The sequence below is a fragment of the Aspergillus fischeri genome, genomic scaffold (genome assembly GCF_000149645.3).
Source record: "Aspergillus fischeri NRRL 181 1099437636247 genomic scaffold, whole genome shotgun sequence".
Lineage (NCBI taxonomy): Eukaryota > Fungi > Ascomycota > Eurotiomycetes > Eurotiales > Aspergillaceae > Aspergillus > Aspergillus fischeri.
In genome coordinates this window covers 1,046,482-1,067,465 of record NW_001509772.1, presented here as the reverse complement: position 1 = coordinate 1,067,465, position 20,984 = coordinate 1,046,482, and the positions used below count along the sequence as shown (strand labels likewise).

The window sequence follows — 20,984 nt, the reverse complement described above, 5'->3', positions numbered from 1 at the left end:
ACAAGTTGACGGGGCCGGAATTTAGAGGAAGCGGCGAGGATGGTTCCTTAAGATGTTCGTGGTGTCTGGGCCCCTGCATGTGGCTTAATGATACTAAATGTCACTTCATACCCTCCTTTGACTTTAGCGAACTTGCCAGAATGCAGGAACAGTTACATCGTGCATGCAGTCAAGCCTCAACTCTGAGAGTTATGATTCAAGGATAGAGGGCCTTCAGACAAGATGAGTAGGAGGTTGATTTTAACCTCTTGAGAGGCCTTGGCATTTCTGGTGGCGTCCTGATCGTTTTGATCAACGCAAATATGTAGAAAAGTACCGAAACGGACTGTAATAGCACCGGTGTTCATACTTCCTGTAGTCTAGCGGACTTTTTGGTTGACACAACCTAATCCTGTCTAGAGTAGACTCATATTGCCAACAGGCTTGGCACTGTTAGTACTTTATTTCTCAAACCTGGTACTATCTCCGATCCTCAATTCGAACCATGGACGGATAGTCGGAAGTCCAACACTAAGTTTGTCGTCCGAATAAAAAAGCGGAGTGGGTATAGGCTGTCGACGTTCCATTGTAGGCAGGAAAGTACAAAAGCCAATGGGTTGCCTACATGAGCCCTGCAACCAAAGCATCGCGCAAATCCCTGTACAAGGGACTCAACATGGGCGGCACTGCTGACTGGGCCACAGATCTCCAGCAATACAATGATCCTCCCACGCGTGGTGGGATCCTTGTGGAAAACTGGGCCACTTGGAAAACGGCCACTAAAATAATGAGGACCCTTGGCAAGTCGGAGATAGGACGGGGAACTGGACCGAGCTTCATTGTACTGACCAAGCTGTTAACCACGCCAGGGATGATCCGCTTGCCGGTATGTAGCGCAGAAACCGCCTACCGTGCATGGGACCATGGCAAACACTCCAGACACCAGTGCCCTGAACTACCCGTGTGTTATTTATCTAGCGCCTGACGATTGCGGCAGCTCCACATTCGTTGACCAGACCAGTGACGCATCCCCAACTGTGTCGGACTGCATGCAGATTGTGAAGAGTATTGCAACTGGGAGGTCGAGAATGCAATTGGGTCCCAACACCAGCTTGTGCAGTATGGGACGTGCGCTTTCGGCGTGCAGGGCAAGGGTAAGAATGGGAATGTTGACTTCCACATCGGCGCCCAGGATATTGTGGACATCATCAGCGACTCAGTGAGACAATTTGGTGGATCTGGCAAGGTTGGCTCCAAGGGCGAGATGTCTTGCAAGGGAACTGTCAAAGGCCAAACGGCTGAGGGGGCGTTGTATCATGATTAGGGAGAGACTTGCTAGTTGCTAGGGAGCAGTAGGATTGACTATTCCGACTTGACTGCTAAACTGATACGAAAATCGACTCTCCATAGGAAATGCTAGGTATGAAGGAGACATGAAAAGGCGATTAGTAACTCACACCAAACGTGTCTCATGTCATATAGTAGGGATATTGAATGATTCGAATCCCTACTTATAACGATTTGAATCCCTACATAGTAAAAATGCCAAATGGTATGGAAAGGTAATTTTAGTTAGGCGGAACTCTGACCGGTCTACATAAAACACCTACAGACGGTTTTTTCGGTTTTGTTCCAATGGCTTGCCGTAAGCGTGTATGTTGGCGCCTGCATCAAGGAGCCGTTTCACCAACGCGTAGCTGCCCTGGGAAACAGCCAGGCCAAGTATGTGTCAAGCGCTCTGCTTGAAAAACGCAGCGGCCTTGACAACCCTGGCCACTGACATGGATAATGATGATCGACACAAAAGGCGAGGGACCGCAAAGAGAAGCAAAGATCAAAATGGGCAGAAAAACAAAAACATACAACAGCCGGGATTCGCTGGTGGTCACCCACCCAACTACTAGCCGGCCGGCGTGTGGCTTGAACGCGGTCAATACCCGGGTGGATGCCCTTGTGGGTGACGGGGGTGATGCCGCTTGAAAGAGGTGGTGATTAGCGTAGGTGCAATATAGTGAGGTGGTGATGGCTGGAGCATACATCACCTTGAGTGAGCCTGATCAGCCTACCCGGCCTGTGTCTCGCATGATTCGTTGAACACGACCTCATGGGCCCATATCTAGGCTGACTGCGGCAAAGAGCAGGATCTGGGTAGTATCCTGCGTGCACGGGCCGTTGGCTATCTGCGTCGATAAGCAGCATCTGGGGCAGAATATGACTCGCATTGGACGCCAGAAAGCCACCACGAGGGGATGCCGCCTCTCGCGCCGGAAGAAAGAACACGCCACTCTCGGAGAAGTCAGTCTGGATGCAATAACTCGAGCCATTAGTTATAGCTACACGGATTAAGTAAGCTGAACTAGTAGGACACCGACGTATTAATGTTCCCGCACGGCATGGACGAGACCGACACGAGCACAATCATTCTCCATCTCGAGCAAGGACATCAATGGAGGCGTCCCAGCTGGATCCCGCTCATATGCGACTGGCCCGCCGTGCTGCCTGTGACAGATGTCGCGCCCAGAAACTGCGGTGTGTACGAGTCTCTCTCAGCGATTCGGCCAAATGTAGGCGCTGCGAGAACGCAGGGACCTCGTGCCATTATAGCATCTCCAAGCCCGCCGGCCGGCAGCCTGTCAACGGTTCTTCCTCCGCCTCATCCTCTTCTACCACCGTCGATGGCGCACCGGGTCAGGCATGGAGACGGAGTGAACCCGGGCAGCAAGTGAAATCGCTGCAACGTAATTCTCAGCGCGATGACCCCGCGGAGCCAGAGAGGGCGCCACTGGTGCCATTGGTAACGGGTAATGGGGAGGAACAGCCTGAATCCAGTGCAGTGGATCAGCAACCTTTTGGGCCCCATAGCACGGCATGGTCACCGAGCCATGATGACCTTACATCTCTGCCGTCGACAAACGGCTGGCCGACCACGCAGTCCCCATTGATCACGTCGCGACGCTGCCGGGATCCCCAGACGACGAGTCCAACTGGTCTTCTATACTGCAGGCGCATGATCCCATGGATGCTGTGGGCACGAGTCCGCCTGCGTCCTGGGAATCTCTGGGACGCGCATCAGACTCTGATGTGTGTGTACTATTGCGAGCCTGGTGACCCCCACTGGCCTGACTTTTATTTCCACAATTCAGACTGTATCCTCGGCCCTCTGTCAACTGCCAAAGTACAGTACACTTGTCTGAGATTAGCAGTTCGCCGGAGCTAAGGAATGTGCGGAGCCTCGCCTCTGAGCCCCATTTCTGTACAATTGAGGATCAAAGGATATATAGAGTAGTCAATACACACTCTACAGCATCTCGCTCGAGTTTCGGGACTACACCCATTTTCCTTTCCTCGGGACACAATGGCGCCCCCGATGCTCCTGTTATTGTCTCTCGGTTTCCTCTTCTCTATACTTGCTCATGCGGATGATGAGTATTTTCCCGTGGGTGACCTGAGCCAGTACACCACGGATGGAGTATGTCTTTACGGCTTCCCACTACTTTCTCTCCACAAGCATCTGACGCTCTCTAGGTCCCCACACCCGTCCTCACCGGGTCCGTGATTGAAATTACTGCGGTGGGTGACCCGGCTGAGAATAGAATCTTAGCATTCCTGTCTCTGGATATGCAGACCAGCCTGAAATCCACCATGGATAGCGACTGCGCCGGCGGAAATTGACTCAAAGTGCTACCAAGAGGTCCTGGACGTCCTTGAGGGCCCTGGCTGGACTCTCCAATCCCGCAGTCTGAACTCCCCCGCACTAGAGCCGCGCGTTTTGGCTTATCTAGGGGCTGGCGCGATCGCAGTTATCGGCTTCATAATCGCAAAAGTCTACCAGTCAGACAAGGTAATCCCGGTGCCCATCAAGATTCCCCCGGAGCAGCTGGAGGACTCATTCAACATGGAGACCGCTACCGCCATCGTCTTCATCATGGACGACGGCCAGCCAGCGCAGACCATCACGCAACCTCCAGAGCAGGACAGGGCGACTGGACTGCCAGCCACGACTACCACCTTTGCGAGTGCCGGGAACGGCGCGAGTGCGGGAGATGTGGGCATCGAGTTGGACTCGACGGTGGCAGCGCATCTCCAGGCGCTGCTGTCCGGCTCGGACAACAGCAACTGCGATGTAGGCGCCGATTTCTTTCCTTCATCCTCCCTCCGGGCTCCTTCGCTGGACATGGCCAGCGTCATCTGCGGCGCCGAAAACATCCTAGCCGACGGCATCGGCCGGGATGGATATCCCGACTGGCTGCTCATGAATCAGGGAGGGTTTCCATGGACCAATGTGGCAGGTGTCAAAACTGTCGTGCAGTGGGCACTCACTCAGGCTGACCGGCTGAATCCGGCGATCAGCGCATCTCATCTCCACGGGCTGGCTGTCGGGGCCTTTGCCTTGTCGTGGCTTTACTTCACCAACGGGGCCATTACGACCAACAATGTGATCCCCGCCGCATCGCTCCAGGGGGGTCCTACCGCCACGGTGTGTCAAGCGCAGACAGCGACCCAATGCGGCGTTGAGTGCGAGGTCCAGACATTTGCCCCTCAATTCGCCTGCTCAACTGCCTGCTTGACCGTCACGTCTTGCGACGCGCAGGACGCGCTTACCACCACACTCACAGCCACCATGACTGCTGTCGGCGCGGACCCAACCGGGAATTCGTCGACTGCGCCTGGTCAAGGGCAACAGATCGCTGTCGCATCGTACATCAACCCGCTTGGTGACCCGGCTGCGTGGAATTGGCTGATTGCGTATGATGTGAAGAAGATGCCCATCTTAGTTGCCAACGTCGTGAACGGCCCAGATTCGGCTCTTGACTTGAACTGGCAGAGTGTGATCCAGCGTGCTTCAGCTGCGGGTAAAACAGTGCTCGGCTATGTACGAACTGGATACCTGGGCGTGAGTGACCAGAATTCCAAACACGGCTGGGCTCGGGTGATTTGGCAGATTGGACTGCGCAGATCGAGGAAGATGTTGATATGTGGTCAAGCTTTACGGCGATAATATCGTTGGTATCATTTTTGACGAGGGCTGGCCCGAATGTGGTGACAACAATGATTATGCGGATCTGTATAAGTATATCGACGCCTATACAAAACGTGCTCACCCCGGTGCATTTACGGTCCTGAACCCCGGGTTGCCTATAGCATCTTGCTTCGAGGATACCATGGATAGCCTACTGACCTTTGAGCTCAACTGCGATTCCTACATTAACTTCTACACACCTAACGGTTGGACCCCGAATGACCCGCGGAAACTCTGGCATATTGTCTACAATGTGCCCGAATCCGCGGTTAGTGAGGTAGCTAATTTAGCGAAGGAGCGCGGGGTGGGCTTCCTTCAACTTACAGACGACAGCTTGCCCAATCCATACGACACTCTGCCCGCGGATTCATACGTCCAAAGCATGATGGACGCAATCAGTGGTGGCTCACCATTGAATACAGATGCAGCATCCTGGACCTCTGGAGGCGCCGCAGGAGCGGTGTCTGGATTATTCGTTGTGACTTCAGACTATAGTTCTGCTAAATTATCCTGGAACGCGGCCTCGAATGCTCTTGGTTACCATGTGTATTCAGGTGATAGTGTTGTTGCAAGTGTTCTAAGCTCAATGACGATGATCACGATTGGCGGTCTTGCATCCGGAACTAGCTACATGTTTCATGTAAGTGCAGTAGGTGGAGGCGGCAGTCTAGGGTCAGCTTCGAATACAGTTACTGTGAATACCGGGATCTTTACCTGGTGGGAAGACTGTTATTAACTACGACTCCTCTCCTTCAACCACTTCGACCACTATCCAGGCGGACATTCTGGTACCTTATTCATTTGTCCGCCTCTATCTCTGGGACTCAGTGGGCTGTGAGTTCGATACTGATCCAGGCTGGAGTGTCAACTTTAAAGTTGACAGTTATGTCTGCACCCACTACATGGTCGAAGGCACTACACTCTACAAGTATAGCGGTGTACTTCCTGAAGGCTCCACGGCGCCTCCATGGTCGTGCGAGGTAGTCAGCACCATCACCCTGGATATCACCGGCTACACTTACAAGTGGACGTTACCCCTGGGGACTTCCACTTTCGACACGAGCAAATTCGTCGTTCAGGCGCAAGGTTATAATCCCTTAACCAACGCTTTTGAGCCAGACCCCACTGCTTATGACTGCGAGGGCTCGACAATGTGCACGACCCCCGATTTTGTGAAGTGGTGTGACCAGGCCGTCAATACCCTGCAGCGATACGACGACCCCTTTTACTTTGCTACGTCTGCGTGAGTGACCCTGCTCGTTTGTCACCAGTCATTGCTCCATTGGCATGCAAAGATCTTATTATCCCTTGTACACTCAATGACAATGCTGATCTATGCCTCTAGGAACGAGTCCGGCAACTGCTGGGGCGATCAGACTCGCAGCTGCGGTGTGTTCATCCAGGGCGATGCCCACTGCAGTATCAGTGGTAACGACATGTGGAATGACTACCAGAACATCCGCAACATTGGCGGCTGTAAAAGGTGTGGCTCGTTCCACAGGGAAGACGGCTGTCTGATTACTATCAACTATGTCTATTCATGTGACAACCACTGGTAGACCGCGGCCGACGTTCGCCCTATCCTAGGGCAGCTCACGGTTCATGATAATGCGAGGTCAAGGTGGAATGTGCTTGATTGTTCTGTGGATACGTTTTGTTATCGCCAAGCGGCCAAATCGAATCGATTGCATGTTTGGATGAGTCCATATGTCTACCAGATATCCTTTTCAGCAGACTGTATATATATTGTCTTCCAAAATAACTTCAACAGTGCTATTCATGAGTATTGACTTCATTGACTGCAACTTGAGCAACTATTTCCACGTGTTTTCTTAGCTATTAGCAACCTCGACTACTGTCGCGTTGTCGCCCTGATCCTTCCCTTCGGATTGCGAGTTGCCCTTGGGCGTAGTTTGGTCCTGCTTCACAGCTTTGGGAGAGAAGAAGACACTAATGGCCTGATTCCACTGATTCCATCTTGGAGACTTCTCTTGAGCTAAGTCTGAAAGTGCTGAACCCAACCCCGCGTTTTAGGAACATTGTGAAGAGAAGGTAGTCTCATACTGTAGAACCTGGTTCGGAATTTCCATTTTATTGGGATAGTTTAGTTGGTTGATACAGCAGATAAGTATATCTCATGTATTCAACTAATTATCGATACACGGATTATAGAATAGAGGGATAAAATTGAGAGTGAGGCAGGATGTGTGACACTTCATCGAGGCGCTTATATGTGGTTTTTTTTTGCTCCTTTAGCTGCTCGGTCTTAGGCGTCAAGGAGGGGTTGGATCAAATTTGCGGCTAGACCTGCAGCTCTTATTCTTGTCAGTATCACTACCTCCCAAGAGAATATGTCATGTCCACTGCAATAGTATCCCAGTACTAGTCTTTCCACGAGTACTATATATCATCATAACAGGTCCACAATGTCCGACTTTTGATTAAGTTTGATCTTTAACGTGTTTGACGGCTGATGCTGGAACATAGTAGAGCTCGCCCCATTTCAAACCATAGGTTCTTCAATCTCTCTTCGTCCTAATTCATCATCCGATGGCAGTTTCATCACGGGGAAACCTTGTGCCTCCCTCCTTAGCAATGTCACCCCTTTCCATTTCCGAACTGCAGACTCTCTGTCATTTCTGGGTAAATGACCCATCGTATCACCTGGATCGTTAAAGCGCAGGCGAGCCAGCCAAGCTCCTAGATCAAATTCACAATGTAGTTGCCCATCAACAAGCATTCAGATAGTCCCAATATGCTCATATAGAGGCATTACGTATGCGGAGGCATTATATACTTACTAACTAGATATATCACTAGGTACATATAATATATTTTATATTAGCATTCTATAGCCTACTGTAAATAACCCTTTTTTCTAAGCTAGTTAAATAATAATTACTAGCTACCCCTAAAGCTTATAGATAGTAAAGCTAAATGCATAGTTAAAGAGATCTTAGAGGAATATAAGAAGTGAATTAGGTAAGGCCACTATATAGAATACCTAGTTAAATAGGTAGATTATAAATACCCTATGTAGGAGCCTGCTATTAATCTTACTAATATAGTAGTACTTAATGCCTGGGAGAGCTGCCACCCCTAAGAAGGAAAGGGGGGGAGGTAGTATAGTAGCCTAGAATATAGATAGAAATGCAAGAGAGGCAGCCTGTTAAGAATAATTAACTAGCTACTAGGTACAGCTGCTAGGGCTGAAGAGTTTAGCTACATTATGCAAGATTCATCCTTCTTCAAGGATATATGCCTAAACTAGGCCTGCCTAAGCACTAAATAGTATAACAGTCTACACCTCTACCTGGTTAAACAGGGAAGGCACCTCCGCTCAACTGAAGGTAGCCAAAGCAGGCTCCTCACCTCTAGAAGTCCAGGCTAGGGTAGCGCCTAGTGCTTCTTCCGCTCTTCTCTAATATATAGTGTCTAGCTTTGTTGCTTCAAGCATGTACTCATTTTATTAAAAGTCTTTGCTTAGGTAGCACGTCCGGATGCCCCTTGGGAGGCCGCAGGTCACGCGTGCCACGTGATCCGCTGAGTGACGTTAAATAGTAATCAAATCAAATCGAATCAAATCAAATCAACCAAACTGTGGGTTAAACTTCGGAATGCAAAGGTCTAGGGGTAAACGGTCGTTTATTGAACACAATTGATACCAGGTAACTCCAGCTTTGGTCACTATTTGGTTCAAAACCAGGTCCAGGTGCCCATTTCAAGGACTCAAACGTCTTGACCATAATGAGAATAAAAATGCGCGATCTATAAACAGCGTTGAAAGCATGAAACCCAGAAGTACAGGGCGATCGTACCGAATCCCGCGGTGCAAAACAAACGACACATATACCTGTTCTAGAATCATGAGTACTACCCCTAGCGCCAACGCCCTATACCTGTGTTTCCAACGAGGAATGAATGCAAATGTCAACGTGGATATGCAATGTTCGGTGATTTGCATAGTTGCCTTCTCCAAGGTGTCTATTGTAAGTGTCACCCAGATCAACCCAATAATCCTAACCAAACCTATGCCCAGGATGAGAAGCCATGGGCACACATCCACGCACACGGTTCTAAGGCAGCGGGAACAGATGTACTTGTGCGGGTGTGAAGTAGCCCGGCAGACCCTGAGCTCCAGCAGGCCTGCCGTGATATAATTCGAAATATCGCTAATAATATTGCTGGGAGGGAGGCGGCCCAAGGCATTGCGGTGCAGATCTTTGAACCTTTCCTCCGACACCCCTGCGCATAGGGCTATTACCTGTTGAAGCGACTTTCGTTGATTGACCATGTTTGATGTTCTCGGGTGCTCGATTTGAAAAGCGTTCAGAATCGTGGTGAACATTGGCGATGAAAGCCAAAAGCTCGTCTTCTGAAAAATATCCGCAAGTCGGTATATCGAATAGGCGTGGGAATATTGGTCCTCCATGACCACCAATCCAGAAAGCGAGAGATGTAGTAGGTGGTTGGCATGAGGAAGCAGTCGGTAGCAGATATTTCTTGCCTCAAAACTCCAGACGCGTGATACATACGTATTCTCATTGTGCCAGAACTCTGATGCATGTTTTGTGACACAATATAAGGCAATAGCGCTGAAATTCGGATCACGGCCAGGTACCACTCGACTTACCAACCAAGCATGCACGCACCGATTCAAGGTATAGCCCCTGGACTCATTGTGTTCGTCCCGTGGGACCGGCCCAATTTCAGCAAACCCATACATGCATAGAACTCTCATCGCTTCGTGGAATGATCTCTCGTCCATTTCAATTGGCCGTTTGAAACGTTCAAAAAAGGGACACCCGCGTTGAAAAAGTTCCAACCAAAGCTCCTGGCTATCCAGGGCAGCCCACAGAGACAAGAGCAGCGAAGCCGTTGCGTTCTGTTCGTCTATTCTCAAGAGGGACATTAACCAGGTGGATTCAAGCTTTCTCTCCCCATCCGAATGCGGCGAGGGGGTTCTCTCCGGTGTACGCAACCAAGACTTCTTGTACCTCTTTAGGTAGTCATGACAGTTGATTGACGTCTGGTGCAAAAAGGCCCCCGCAATTGCCAATGCAAGTGGTAGCCCATCTAGCTCTTGAACCAAGTCATGCATGTCAGGATCTACACCGGAATCAGTCTGTGTGACCATAGGAAAAGTGGAGGAGGGTTACAGAACCTCACCATCAATCAGGTCGTGTCGGCCCGACTGTTCGCACAAGAGTCGGATGCTATGGTCCATTCCAAGCTTTGAAACACGGATACAGTGGCCAAGAGTTGGATCAGCCGATCGGGTTGTGATCAATAAATGGCCCTGTTGCACATCCGGAAGCCAAGGGCGGATGGAAAACTCTGAAGTGGGCTGGTAATTGTCATATATCAGCAACCAGCGATCGTTGCCGGGGCTGCTCAACCACCGGTTGGCCCATTTTATTGCAGAAGCGATATCGACCTTTTCAAGCATTGCACACAATTGCGTCAAGGATGGATGGTCTAGTAAAACACGCCTGACCATTCTCAAGACGCCCATTCCCATTGTCGTTTCGTTCGTGGCATCGAACCAAAACACTGCCGTGTAGGATTGAAGGCAATGTATTGTGTGTGCCAACGCTAGCTGCGTCTTTCCAATACCCCCGAGGCCATGTAAGACAACAGTCTTCCTGCAAGCATGTGACTGAATGTTCGCGTTGATCTCAGCCAACTCTTGCTCTCGGCCCACAAAAAAGTGCATGTGCGGTCTGTCCATGGAGCCGAATCGGACGGCAAAGCTCTCTGTAGGATATAAGTAAAGGTCAGCGGCAATCAGGACTTCACATACACTGACCAGGCACCTGCACCCGTGAGTCCATGCGCGTGCCAGGTTCCGGATGGATTGATGATATCGCTGAAAGTAGCTCCCTGGCATATGCTGCCGCGGTCAGTGCAGCATAGCCCTGCCAATTCTTGTTCTTGTGCGAGTCCGCATAATCGCAAATTCCTCTTATGACCAGACATGGAAAGTGATTCATCAGGCCGGCTGCTTCCATTTCGAAGCAGATGATTCCTAGCTCCCGTGCTAGACTGTCGCGAGTGTGACCGTCTTTCATGACCTGGTTGCCAGACGCAATCAAGCCATAATGAACCTTCGGAGACTTTGATAATCGCTGTCGACGCCCTACGGCCTGAGTCCAGTCGCAGGACCAGCAATCAGGTTCGGAATCCAGGTGACGATAATTCGCACGAAAGAGCACGTCGTGCTCCTGTCCCGGATATGGGAATATAGAGGGTTCCTCGTCGTCGTGCTGCTCGCGCGATCTCAGTATTTCCGATACATATATCCAGAATTTTGGGGAGGTCATCATATGATTCGACCGGACGGCTGAGAGGGCTGTCAATAGTGCTGGATGAGGCAAGTTAAGCGACCCGATGCGCTCTATCCTACCCGATTCCATCGTTTTACCAAAGTCATATTGTACCACCCCAGGTAGCACACCAGTAGGACTTGACACGACAACATCTCCCAGTCGAATATCCACCGAGGCCGAGGGAACACCGCCTCCAATGCCGACGAGAAGCCCGAAGCGGATTTTGTGGTATGTAGACAGCATTTGGGACCCAACAACAGCCGCAGCGGTCGTACCATAGACCCCCGATGGAAGGCAAGCAACAACCACGTTATGACCATTTATGTCCCCCAGTACGTATGTGTTATGGTCTTGTGGCGGTTGGGACAGTGTAGGGTGGATGTTGTCAAGCACGAGTTTGGCGGCGGCCATCTCCAGCGGTAAGGCGCAAATCCATCCAATGTTGTAATCATCGTGAGTTCGCGGTGCGGCCATCATCACAGTCTGCGGCTGTGGGCCTTGCAAATCCTTTCTCCTGGCAGAATCTGAAGGTAGAGTCAAGGAGAGTTTGTAACATGTCTTTGAGCAGTATAGTGGGCAAAGAAAATCTGCAGGAATAGGACATGCACATTTATCAGAAGAGGCTGGTCGCCAGGCTGGCCACTAGGCTGCAGTCAAGACTTGTGCTGAATAATCCCTCTCTTCAGCTTCAGGCTATTGGTGAGACTGTGAATCTAATTAGAGTAATAATTAGCTAGACACGTCAGCCAAGGATGCAGGGGTTTAGAGCAAATGAGGGAGCTTATCAGCAGGAACTGCAGGATCAACAAAACCATAACAGCGTGGCCTAAATCCTGTCTATCTCCCAGGCTTGGAGTATTATATAGATTGTTCTTCACTTACTTCTAGCACATACGACCATAGAGTGTGGAAGAGGGCTTCCTGTCCGCTCAGCCGTACAGTCTCGTACTTAAGCCATATGTAGAATATGGTTAATTCTAAGAGCCCTTTTACCTCTAAAGTAGCAGCATAATGCCTTCAGTATAGGTGCTAGTAATGTGGACTTATTAGTGTTGTAGGATATGCATGTATACTCAAGGGAAGGAGGGCAGAATGAAACTGTATCGACTACGCGTACGTAGCCTACTAAGGGCAGATGCCTTTCTGACGATTCTCCCTATTTCTCTCTTCGATAGGTGCTTGATACTTCTCTTAGATACATGCTGAGGGGTCGATTCATCAGGGGTTGACGCGGCTAGCGGCCAAGCCACTAGCGGATTATGTGATCCTATAGTTTCGTATCACAATGTAAAACTCCACGAAGAGCTTTAGAATTTGTGGAGAGGGATCTAGTTCATCCTTAGATAAGTTTTTTGTTCCACTCTCCTTGCGAGAAAGTCTCCATCTGAAGAACGGTTAAGAGTTACCTCCATAGACTTAACAGGAGTAGATACTTACAAAGCCCAGTGGAGTAGCTACCTACTGCTCGTTCATACTTTTCACAAGTTGCCGGTGCTAGTTTCAGGAAACTTATAATATTTTCTTTCTTTTCTTGCTTACTTTGATATTTGAGAGTAAAGCCACATGACTCTGCAAGTCTCTGGTACTCCTCTAACAGTTTTTGCAACTTAGCATCTTCAGAAGCCATGGTCATATGATGTCACGTGCGATCACAGCCTTCACAGGGGAGGGGTGAAGATTAATCTTGTATGGATTCTGTGACAATCAAGTTCATATTTTCGACCTTCAGGGCACAGAGCCCATTAACAGCAGCTGAATCACTGTTTTCTTCTGTGGTCGGCTGCTGAGTTGGCCTTCGTCACCTCCCTGGAGCCCTCATCACCACTGATGAGCCATCATCACCTGGGGTGATGGGTGCCCCTAGAGTCCTCACCCACATCACCAGCACTCATACTAAAAGCATCACGCCGCTGCTTTAGAGGCAAAAGGGCTTTCTGGGAATTGACCACGTTCTACATGTGCCTTCAACGCGGTCAAAAGGTCGGTGGCTGCCGCGGTCGCGCGACGCTGCTTTTAGTCGCGCGACCCTGTGACCTTAGGTGAGTGCAGTATAAACAGGGTGAGTGGTCACCCGCAATCACCCACGTTCACCCAGTCTCACCTAATAATAATGTCTTGGACCCATAATAACCATATTATAGTTCCTCTCATTGGTGATGTTTCGTTTCTTGGCTGAATACAGCCACGCTGATTACTCTAGGCAGCAATCAATTTGTAACACAGTTTGGGGTTTCTATTTTTCCGTATTGCTGGCCAGGTGGCTTAGCCACAGTTGTGCTGCAACTTATGATTACATAGTACATAGTAAAGCTTGCGGCTATGTCTAGTGGTAAAAAAAGGTCAAAAATTGTTGCATGTCTGTATGCCACTATGGCCTGGAATTTTCAAAGGCCACATGTACTGATCGAGGAGTAAGCGCAACGTGACAACCAAGAGTTCTGCGACCGAAACACCTAGGTAAGTCCCAGGTGTGAATTCACAATCATGTGCCTAGTCACGTGATAGAAAAATTCAAACGGTCACACCCGGTACTGGATCTACTATTTTCCTGGACAACATTGGGAGTGGTAGCGGCTTATCATCGGGTCGTCGCACTGCAGTTATAGATGCCTTGCCACAACTAAGTATACAGTACATTAATTAGCCTCAAAAGTGTTTTTCATTCTTTCTTGAGCACCTTGATTTGCGAGTATCTACAGACTTAAATAGATATATAATGCGTCTAGTCTATACACTGATTAAGGATCCTCCTTGTGCCTTTAAAGGGTGATCGAGCCCTTGTAGAACTAGTTAGTAAGTGGGTTAGTAGCCTGATGCTATTGATGACTAAGACAGATATGGTCACAAACACGTGAAGCCTGGAAAGAACCTTGGTCCTAAGGTGCATATTTGGAAATAACAATAAAGGACTCCTTAAGAGTTGGTCTTTCCATATGATTTATCCACAATCCATTGATTTCCAGAGGTAACCTCTTGTATCATTATCATCACGCCTCCAATTGACTAGGCCATGGCCTTAGAGCCATTTTGCATCTCTACTTTAGTTAAATATGGCCTTGCCCTCCAGTGCGGTCATTAAAAACAAGCCCATTGGCACAGGTTTGAATAGTATACGGGGCCAACTGGTTTCTGTATGCGTTAACGAAGGTCTTCCGTGCTCTGTCGATTCGCTTCAGAAGTTGGAGACCGAAGGTATATCCCTTGTCTTGGTTGGATGAGTGCCTCTAACAGTGGATTAGCCCTCCAAAACTTATTACTCAACTTGATACTAGCCTTGCAAACCCTCCCCGCCTCTTGTGTGCTACAACCTGTGAAGAGTGGAAGTAAAAACCTCTTTGGCGACCTCTCAAGACTTAGTACAAGTGTGAACTCCAATGAATTCGATGTTGAACAGTTGATACCGTTGCTGGGTGCAATACTGAAGGAAGAACCTGACGTGGTTATTTGGAATAAAGTCTACAAAGCTGTTACTGAACCGACCCCTCCTCCACAGTCTCTATCCTTCCTGAATTAGACTCTATTTTTGCACAATACAAGCAGCGTTGTCAACTCCTCTGGGCACCAAAAGTATTTCAATGCTGTGCTGAAAGAGGAGCTTGGTTCAATCTTTATTAGCATGCCTCAGTTTTATGACACATTCTTCGGGGATATCACTGGTCTGGATGAAGAAGTACACCTTATATTTGGAAAGTGCAAGGAAGGTGATTACCCTCTATGTAATGATGGAACAGGCTGGCGTGATTGGCCAAAGGATGCTCAAGAAAAGGATGTCCTGGTTTGGCTCACATGAATATCGAATTTGCTCCAGGAGTTTGCCACTGAAGGGATTCCTACAGAACAGTAAGAGATACTGGCTCGGCCTTCCAAGCCGCTGAAGGGATCTGCCGCGAAACGTAAAGTGGATGTTGCTATTGTCAGGAGCCGACACACCGCAGACAAATGGAGTTTTCATTAGTCGCATGTCCTTATTCCTGGTGAATTAAAAAGCAGCCCAGATCTTGACACTTCATCCAATACTTGGCGCGACCTCAGTAGATACGCGAGAGAGGTGTTTGCTGCACAGCCTACACATTAATTCATATTGGGCTTTACTCTTTGCGGTTCCATTATGCGCTTGTGGGAGTTTGACCGCTTAGGGGCCATTGCCTCCTCCTTATTTAACATAAACATGAACAGGACACAGTTTGTTTCAGCAATGTTAGGATTCCTGTGGATGAATGACAAGCAGCTGGGTCTCAATCTAACCATAAGGATGTCTACTGATGGGAATCAATATATGGAAATATCACATAGCGGGAAGATGGAGCGCTTGATACTTGACAGTCTCATGAAACCATCATCATGTGTTGCTAGTAGAGCGACTGTTTACTGGAGGGCCCATCTTGAAATAAACCCTGACGTCCTCATCATTGTCAAGGATTCATGGCAGTATCCAGAGTGATAGGAAGAAGGCGAGTTACTGCGCGAGATTACTAACAAAGGCGTTGCGAATGTGGCAAGGTACTTTTGTCATCAAATGGTCGAAGTGGATGGGAAAGTCGATGATGTCTGGGATAACGTCAGGAAGGGTCTGGATGTCACAAAGGCTTCAAACTTCAAAGATGCACACCAAGCAAGAGAACAAAGAGACATAACACATTCAAGCTGTTCCCAAATCAGTGGTGCTAGTCGAAAGAGATCATCCAGCCGCGCTAATAATCCTCTACCCGCCAACAAAAGGCCTTCTTCATACTCTTCGTCCATGACTGGTGACGCTGCCTCGGAGAATCGTATACACCGTTGTGTTTTTATCAGCAATTATGGAAAACCAATATACAGAGCAAGCTCTCACGTCGCCCTGCTCAATGCCCTTAAACACTGTTTAATAGGTCAGACTTACTGCGTACATTATTATGCTATCAATGCTTATCGTCCTAGGTTACGAATCATTGCATACAAACGCGGGTATTCTTCAAGGTGATATATCCACTGGCAACCTTATGATAAACAAAGGAGAAAATGACAGCTCGTGGCCAGCCTTTCTGATTGACCTGGACCTTGCCATTAGGGAGGAGCGAGAGCATGCTTCGGGAGCAAGAGGCAAAACAGGCACGCGGGCTTTCATGGCTATTGGGCTCCTTCTAGGCGAGAAACATTCCTTCTGGCATGATCTGGAGTCTTTCTTCTGGGTCTTGTTTTGGATATGCGTCCATTATGATGGCCCTGGCAAAAGCATTGGGCCAACGGACTTTGACTGCTGGAATTATGAGGATGACCAGAAACTGGCCAATTCAAAACGAGGAATAGTTGCCGACGAATCAGATTTTGAAGGAACAGCAAACAAGTATTTCACGCTGTTTTATGAGCCTTTGATTCCTTGGGTGAAAGCTTTGCTCCGAGTTGTCTTCCCCAGAGGTGCGCGGAGGAAAAAGGGTGATAGAGGGCTTTATGCTGAAATTAAAAGAGTCTTTCGAGAGGCCGCGGAGGACCCAAAGGTAATAGGCGTGGAAGAAACCTAATTATATTGTTCGTCCACATGTTCCAGTTCACTGCTGAAACAACAATCTTACTATCAACGGGCAGCTACTAGTCGATGACGGTCTCAGCAGATGACTTGCTTATTCATCACCCTATTATGCGGAGACCCTCCGTTGACTTCCCTTAACTTCTATGTCTTGAATTAGATCTATGTTGACTGGAGGATGGTCCCATTCTCCCCACCCTGTTAATGTCAACCGCATATTGTCCCGCGCGGTTATCCGTTTGAATTAGCATACAGCGCATATCAGTGAAGGCAATCACTTCGTAATGTGCCCATTCTCACACTGCCTGCTGAGGCTAAGGTAGCGAACAGTATTTTGGTAAACCCCTGAGAAAGGAACTATAAAATGAAAATCATATGAAGCAGTGTTTGCGAAATCGTGACTGACTTTTGTCACAGTTTTGAGTTTGCAGAACCTGCCACTAATCAGTCCTTCCAGTTTGCCCTTGACAGTCTTCCTGTTCTTTTCATAACCTGCGTCGTTACGGTTGATGATACCTTTCTCCTCCGAGTTATCCAGAAGCTAGCGAACGTAGTCTTAACAGCTATAGCCTGTAAATTCATGTGTATGCTCGCCTTTTCCGCAGCGTCCTCGATGGCATTAATCATAAAAGTATGCACATCACAGAGCTACGCCTCCTCAACGAGGCTCTCCGATTCACGAGCATTCAAGTTCCGCTTTTGAAAACAATATCAGGTGGATGATAATCAAACACAGTAGTCCAGCTTGCGTTTCCTGCTTGGTGTCCGCTCCTGATCCCTAAGGTACATAAAAGATTCCCGCTCGTTTAAATATGCCGTAATGCACTTCCAGAGCCTCATATCTGCAACAAAGGTTGGATTCATTTCAGTGACCATCGTGAGATATCTAGACAATGCCTGCCGCTCTGGGCCCACGCATGAGAAATACTGGCTTTCGTCCTCTGTAAACTCTCCAGGCCCTGTTTCATCCTCTCCCAGGAATGACGAGATCTTCTTGAACTCTTCTCAAGTGTTCAGTGTATAGATGTGATGGAACACATCTTGGTCACTGAACGATCGTACTAATTTTGAAAAATGTAGGTAGTCCTGGAGAGAATCAAGGCTCACTAAGCGAAGAAATGCCCAGTAGATACTACTGTGCGAGAAATCAAGGTCACTTTGGCCATTGAAACCATGCCCAGTGACAAACCCTTTTGCGAAAGACTCTTTCAGGAATGGCTGAATATTATCATGGGGGTGTGGGAGTCCGGGACAGACAAGGAGCATTGATGGAGGAATGGAAGACGCAAATGCCCAATCAATAATACAAGTTATGTTGAAGTTGTCATCCATGAAAATATTCTGACTACTCAGATCAGGATGGTACAGTGGAAAATCCACGCACTTGAACTGGCTATCGTTTCCAGCCAACAAAGGTACCCAGTCGGTCAGGGAAACCCCGACTAGAGCGTAGTCAAGACAGTTCCTCATGTTCTCAGTCTTCGATCCGACAGCAACATAGTCATTCCAGCGATCAGTAGCAATCTTGTAGTCCTCGTAACTTTCGTATTCTTGCAGGATAGGTACTGGACCACGGAACAGATGATGCTCCATAGGAAGCTCTTTCACGTGAGTAAAGAACGCACATATTAGTGCAGCGTAAAAAGCACCTGAAGTTGTGAATGGACCGCGTGGAATTTCATCGTCGTTGAATTCATCACGACCCTGGAGAAGTAGGGAGGGAAATAGACACTTTCCTATATTGTAATCTCTGTTCTCTGTACAGAGCAAACTGATGTGATCAAACCACAAGTTGGACATATGTGCATGTATTCCGCCAAGCTGTTCCATGACCTTCCGCTTCTGAGATAACATTAAAGTCCTCTCTGAGTCACCACACATGTTAGGGTGCATTCGGTGCTCGGTCCAGTCGTATTTGCTTAAAGGCACGCCGGAAGCCTTGCTCATCAGGATGTAGGGGATTCCAATGGGATTTTCATCAGTGGGACTAGCAAAGTTGGTGTTACTATCGAAGCCTAGCCTCAAGTTGGATCTTAAGAAGGGAAAGGACTCACCTATAAGAAAACACTTGCGGAACATGAATGCTCCCAACCCTTCAAAGATAATTCAATGTTGCTACTTCGCTTGCAAGAACCTGGCTTGCGAAGTTCTTCTGGAGCCTATAGGCCTTCCGCGGTGATCTAAAAACCCATTCCACTCTATCCTCGAAGGTGAGGAAGATAACCCAATTCAAACTGCCGCTCTTTGGACACTGTAATTCATCGCACGAGCATGCCTTCATTCGAATATTTCGAGCAACCAAGAGGAGCGCGGCAATATCGAATTTTGCATAAGCATAAATTCTCGCTTTCTGCTGCTTGCAAGCCATTGTGGCGGGAGGAAAGAAAGTCGGATTTCCAGTGCAGGGTAAAATGTGATGCGACTCGGGCAATCCTTGTCACCTGCGGCTTACAGCCTTCCCAGGAGATCATATAAAGAATGCCTTGAGGGAGCGACTCTTTCCTACCGTGCGACCAGCTAAAACCATCCCTCCAAGGATAATGCCACGCCGCCGACCACAGCTAGGGACGCCGCCTAGGGTTCCTCCGATTCCAGAGGGCGCTTATAAAAGGCGTACTACCCCTATCTGGATACTGTGTATTTCTTAGCTGAGGGTATGCTTTTTCTCTTGTCGCGCGATGTTGAATGCTAACGATTTTCCGTAGAGGATGCACCAGAATGGAGACGTGGGACAGTCAGCAACGACATAAAGAGCATGAGCCTACATTTGGTCAGTTCATTACTGTATTTTATTGAAAATGTACTGACTGTTCCTTGAGATAATCGATGACGAAACACAAGAAATGTTCCAAGTCTATGTTCAGTACATTCGCAAGAGAGCTGATTGGGATTGACCTTTGCCTCATTTCTACAGTTGCAGATTGTTGTGGTACCAGAAGAAACTGGAAGTTGTTATTTTCATTAAATCTATGGAGGTGCTACTGACCCACTTCACAATAAGAGGTTCATAATTTAACCACATGACTGCAAATGCTTTGACTCCCCCTCATCTCTCTCGTACATAACTTCTTGTAAGAGAATGAACGCTCCATGGACTGATGAGTCGCAGGCATGTGGCTATCAGTCTCCTCGACACAAGTGCATCACAGTCAGGGAGGAATATTGGCTTCGGGCAACAATTATTGCAGCCCAGTTAACCATTTATGCAAAACCTGGGATTTTTCTTTATCAAAATCAAGTCCACAACCACCGGGTTCAGTCGGAAATTGGATTCAAGCCTTGCTTAGGACTGGAATTAATACCCCCCATGCAGTTACTATGAGTACTCTCTACAGACGCCATGCCCCACTGAGCTCGATAGGCAAGGGTTCAAAATTGGTCACCTGACATTGCGATGAATCAGCAGATAAGATTGGGCATTCACCCCACCCCGCGTGTACGCAGCCCACGCAAGCTCCACAAAGAGCTCACATGAGACACCCTCTCTACACGTGACTGCCAAGATCATTAATAAGCCGCAACAACTCGCATGACCATCTAAATACGATACACGCGCACATGGAAATTCAATTTCCTTCTCCTCCCTTTACTTTTATCCAATGCTGTGAAAAAATCGAGAAATCACAACTTAGTTTTAGAGCAGTTGCCAAGTACTTTACTCTTGTTTTACTCTTTTACAACAATGGATTCCAATCATTTAATTGATGTGAATGGATTTTTTGAGTCGGAGCTTGATTATGAGGTATCAAACTGCTTACAAAACAGTTTGTAATTGATTACTAAGTATTGAAAACAGGAACCCGCTATTCCCATTCCACTTACTAGTGCTAAAAGCTCTTCCCTGACAACACTAAAAATTGAATATATTGATGACCTACCAGAGTATCCCACAAGTCATATTCACGGGTACACATATGTTGTTGCTTCGAGAGGACGGTCACAGCTTGAAATGGAGCAGGTTGCCCATGACGTAAGTATTTCCTAAGCACTTCACAACTGGTTACTAACTGCTTCCAGATTCAATATGCGAGAAGACAGCTTTACGGACAAAAACGACCAGTCAACTGTCCATTTTTGAAATGCCATGTCAAGAAATGGACCTGGAAATGCTCTGGAATCTATGCTTGTGAATTTTTGAGTCCAGTTCTCCAAT

General features: G+C 48.1%; 6 protein-coding genes across 6 annotated transcripts, besides 2 other annotated features; 3 read left to right on the top strand and 3 right to left on the bottom strand.

The window, feature by feature from the left end:
• Window positions 1-604: 604 nt before the first annotated feature.
• Window positions 605-1,303, top strand: NFIA_036140 (uncharacterized protein; the record flags this gene model as incomplete). The annotated part of the gene is made up of 2 exons (XM_001265938.1): window positions 605-865; window positions 1,127-1,303. 2 exons carry the CDS (start codon window positions 605-607, stop codon window positions 1,301-1,303), a joined length of 438 nt encoding a protein of 145 aa, XP_001265939.1.
• A 1,339-nt stretch (window positions 1,304-2,642) lies between these two features.
• On the bottom strand, window positions 2,643-2,988 carry NFIA_036130 (uncharacterized protein; the record flags this gene model as incomplete). The annotated part of the gene is made up of 2 exons (XM_001265937.1): window positions 2,643-2,798; window positions 2,875-2,988. 2 exons carry the CDS (start codon window positions 2,986-2,988, stop codon window positions 2,643-2,645), a joined length of 270 nt encoding a protein of 89 aa, XP_001265938.1.
• Window positions 2,989-3,334: 346 nt separating this feature from the next.
• NFIA_036120 (uncharacterized protein) lies at window positions 3,335-6,558 on the top strand (the record flags this gene model as incomplete). Its single annotated transcript, XM_001265936.1, has 6 exons — window positions 3,335-3,448; window positions 3,505-3,553; window positions 3,630-4,873; window positions 4,965-5,639; window positions 5,776-6,242; window positions 6,345-6,558. 6 exons carry the CDS (start codon window positions 3,335-3,337, stop codon window positions 6,556-6,558), a joined length of 2,763 nt encoding a protein of 920 aa, XP_001265937.1.
• Window positions 6,559-8,561: 2,003 nt separating this feature from the next.
• Window positions 8,562-8,592: a microsatellite.
• Window positions 8,563-8,592: a microsatellite.
• A 2,202-nt stretch (window positions 8,593-10,794) lies between these two features.
• NFIA_036110 (uncharacterized protein) lies at window positions 10,795-11,739 on the bottom strand (the record flags this gene model as incomplete). Its single annotated transcript, XM_001265935.1, has 1 exon — window positions 10,795-11,739. The coding sequence occupies one exon, from the start codon at window positions 11,737-11,739 to the stop codon at window positions 10,795-10,797; it is 945 nt and encodes a 314-aa protein (XP_001265936.1).
• Window positions 11,740-14,378: 2,639 nt separating this feature from the next.
• On the top strand, window positions 14,379-14,842 carry NFIA_036100 (uncharacterized protein; the record flags this gene model as incomplete). The annotated part of the gene is made up of 2 exons (XM_001265934.1): window positions 14,379-14,520; window positions 14,601-14,842. 2 exons carry the CDS (start codon window positions 14,379-14,381, stop codon window positions 14,840-14,842), a joined length of 384 nt encoding a protein of 127 aa, XP_001265935.1.
• A 2,715-nt stretch (window positions 14,843-17,557) lies between these two features.
• NFIA_036090 (uncharacterized protein) lies at window positions 17,558-18,424 on the bottom strand (the record flags this gene model as incomplete). Its single annotated transcript, XM_001265933.1, has 2 exons — window positions 17,558-17,832; window positions 18,181-18,424. 2 exons carry the CDS (start codon window positions 18,422-18,424, stop codon window positions 17,558-17,560), a joined length of 519 nt encoding a protein of 172 aa, XP_001265934.1.
• Window positions 18,425-20,984: the final 2,560 nt, after the last annotated feature.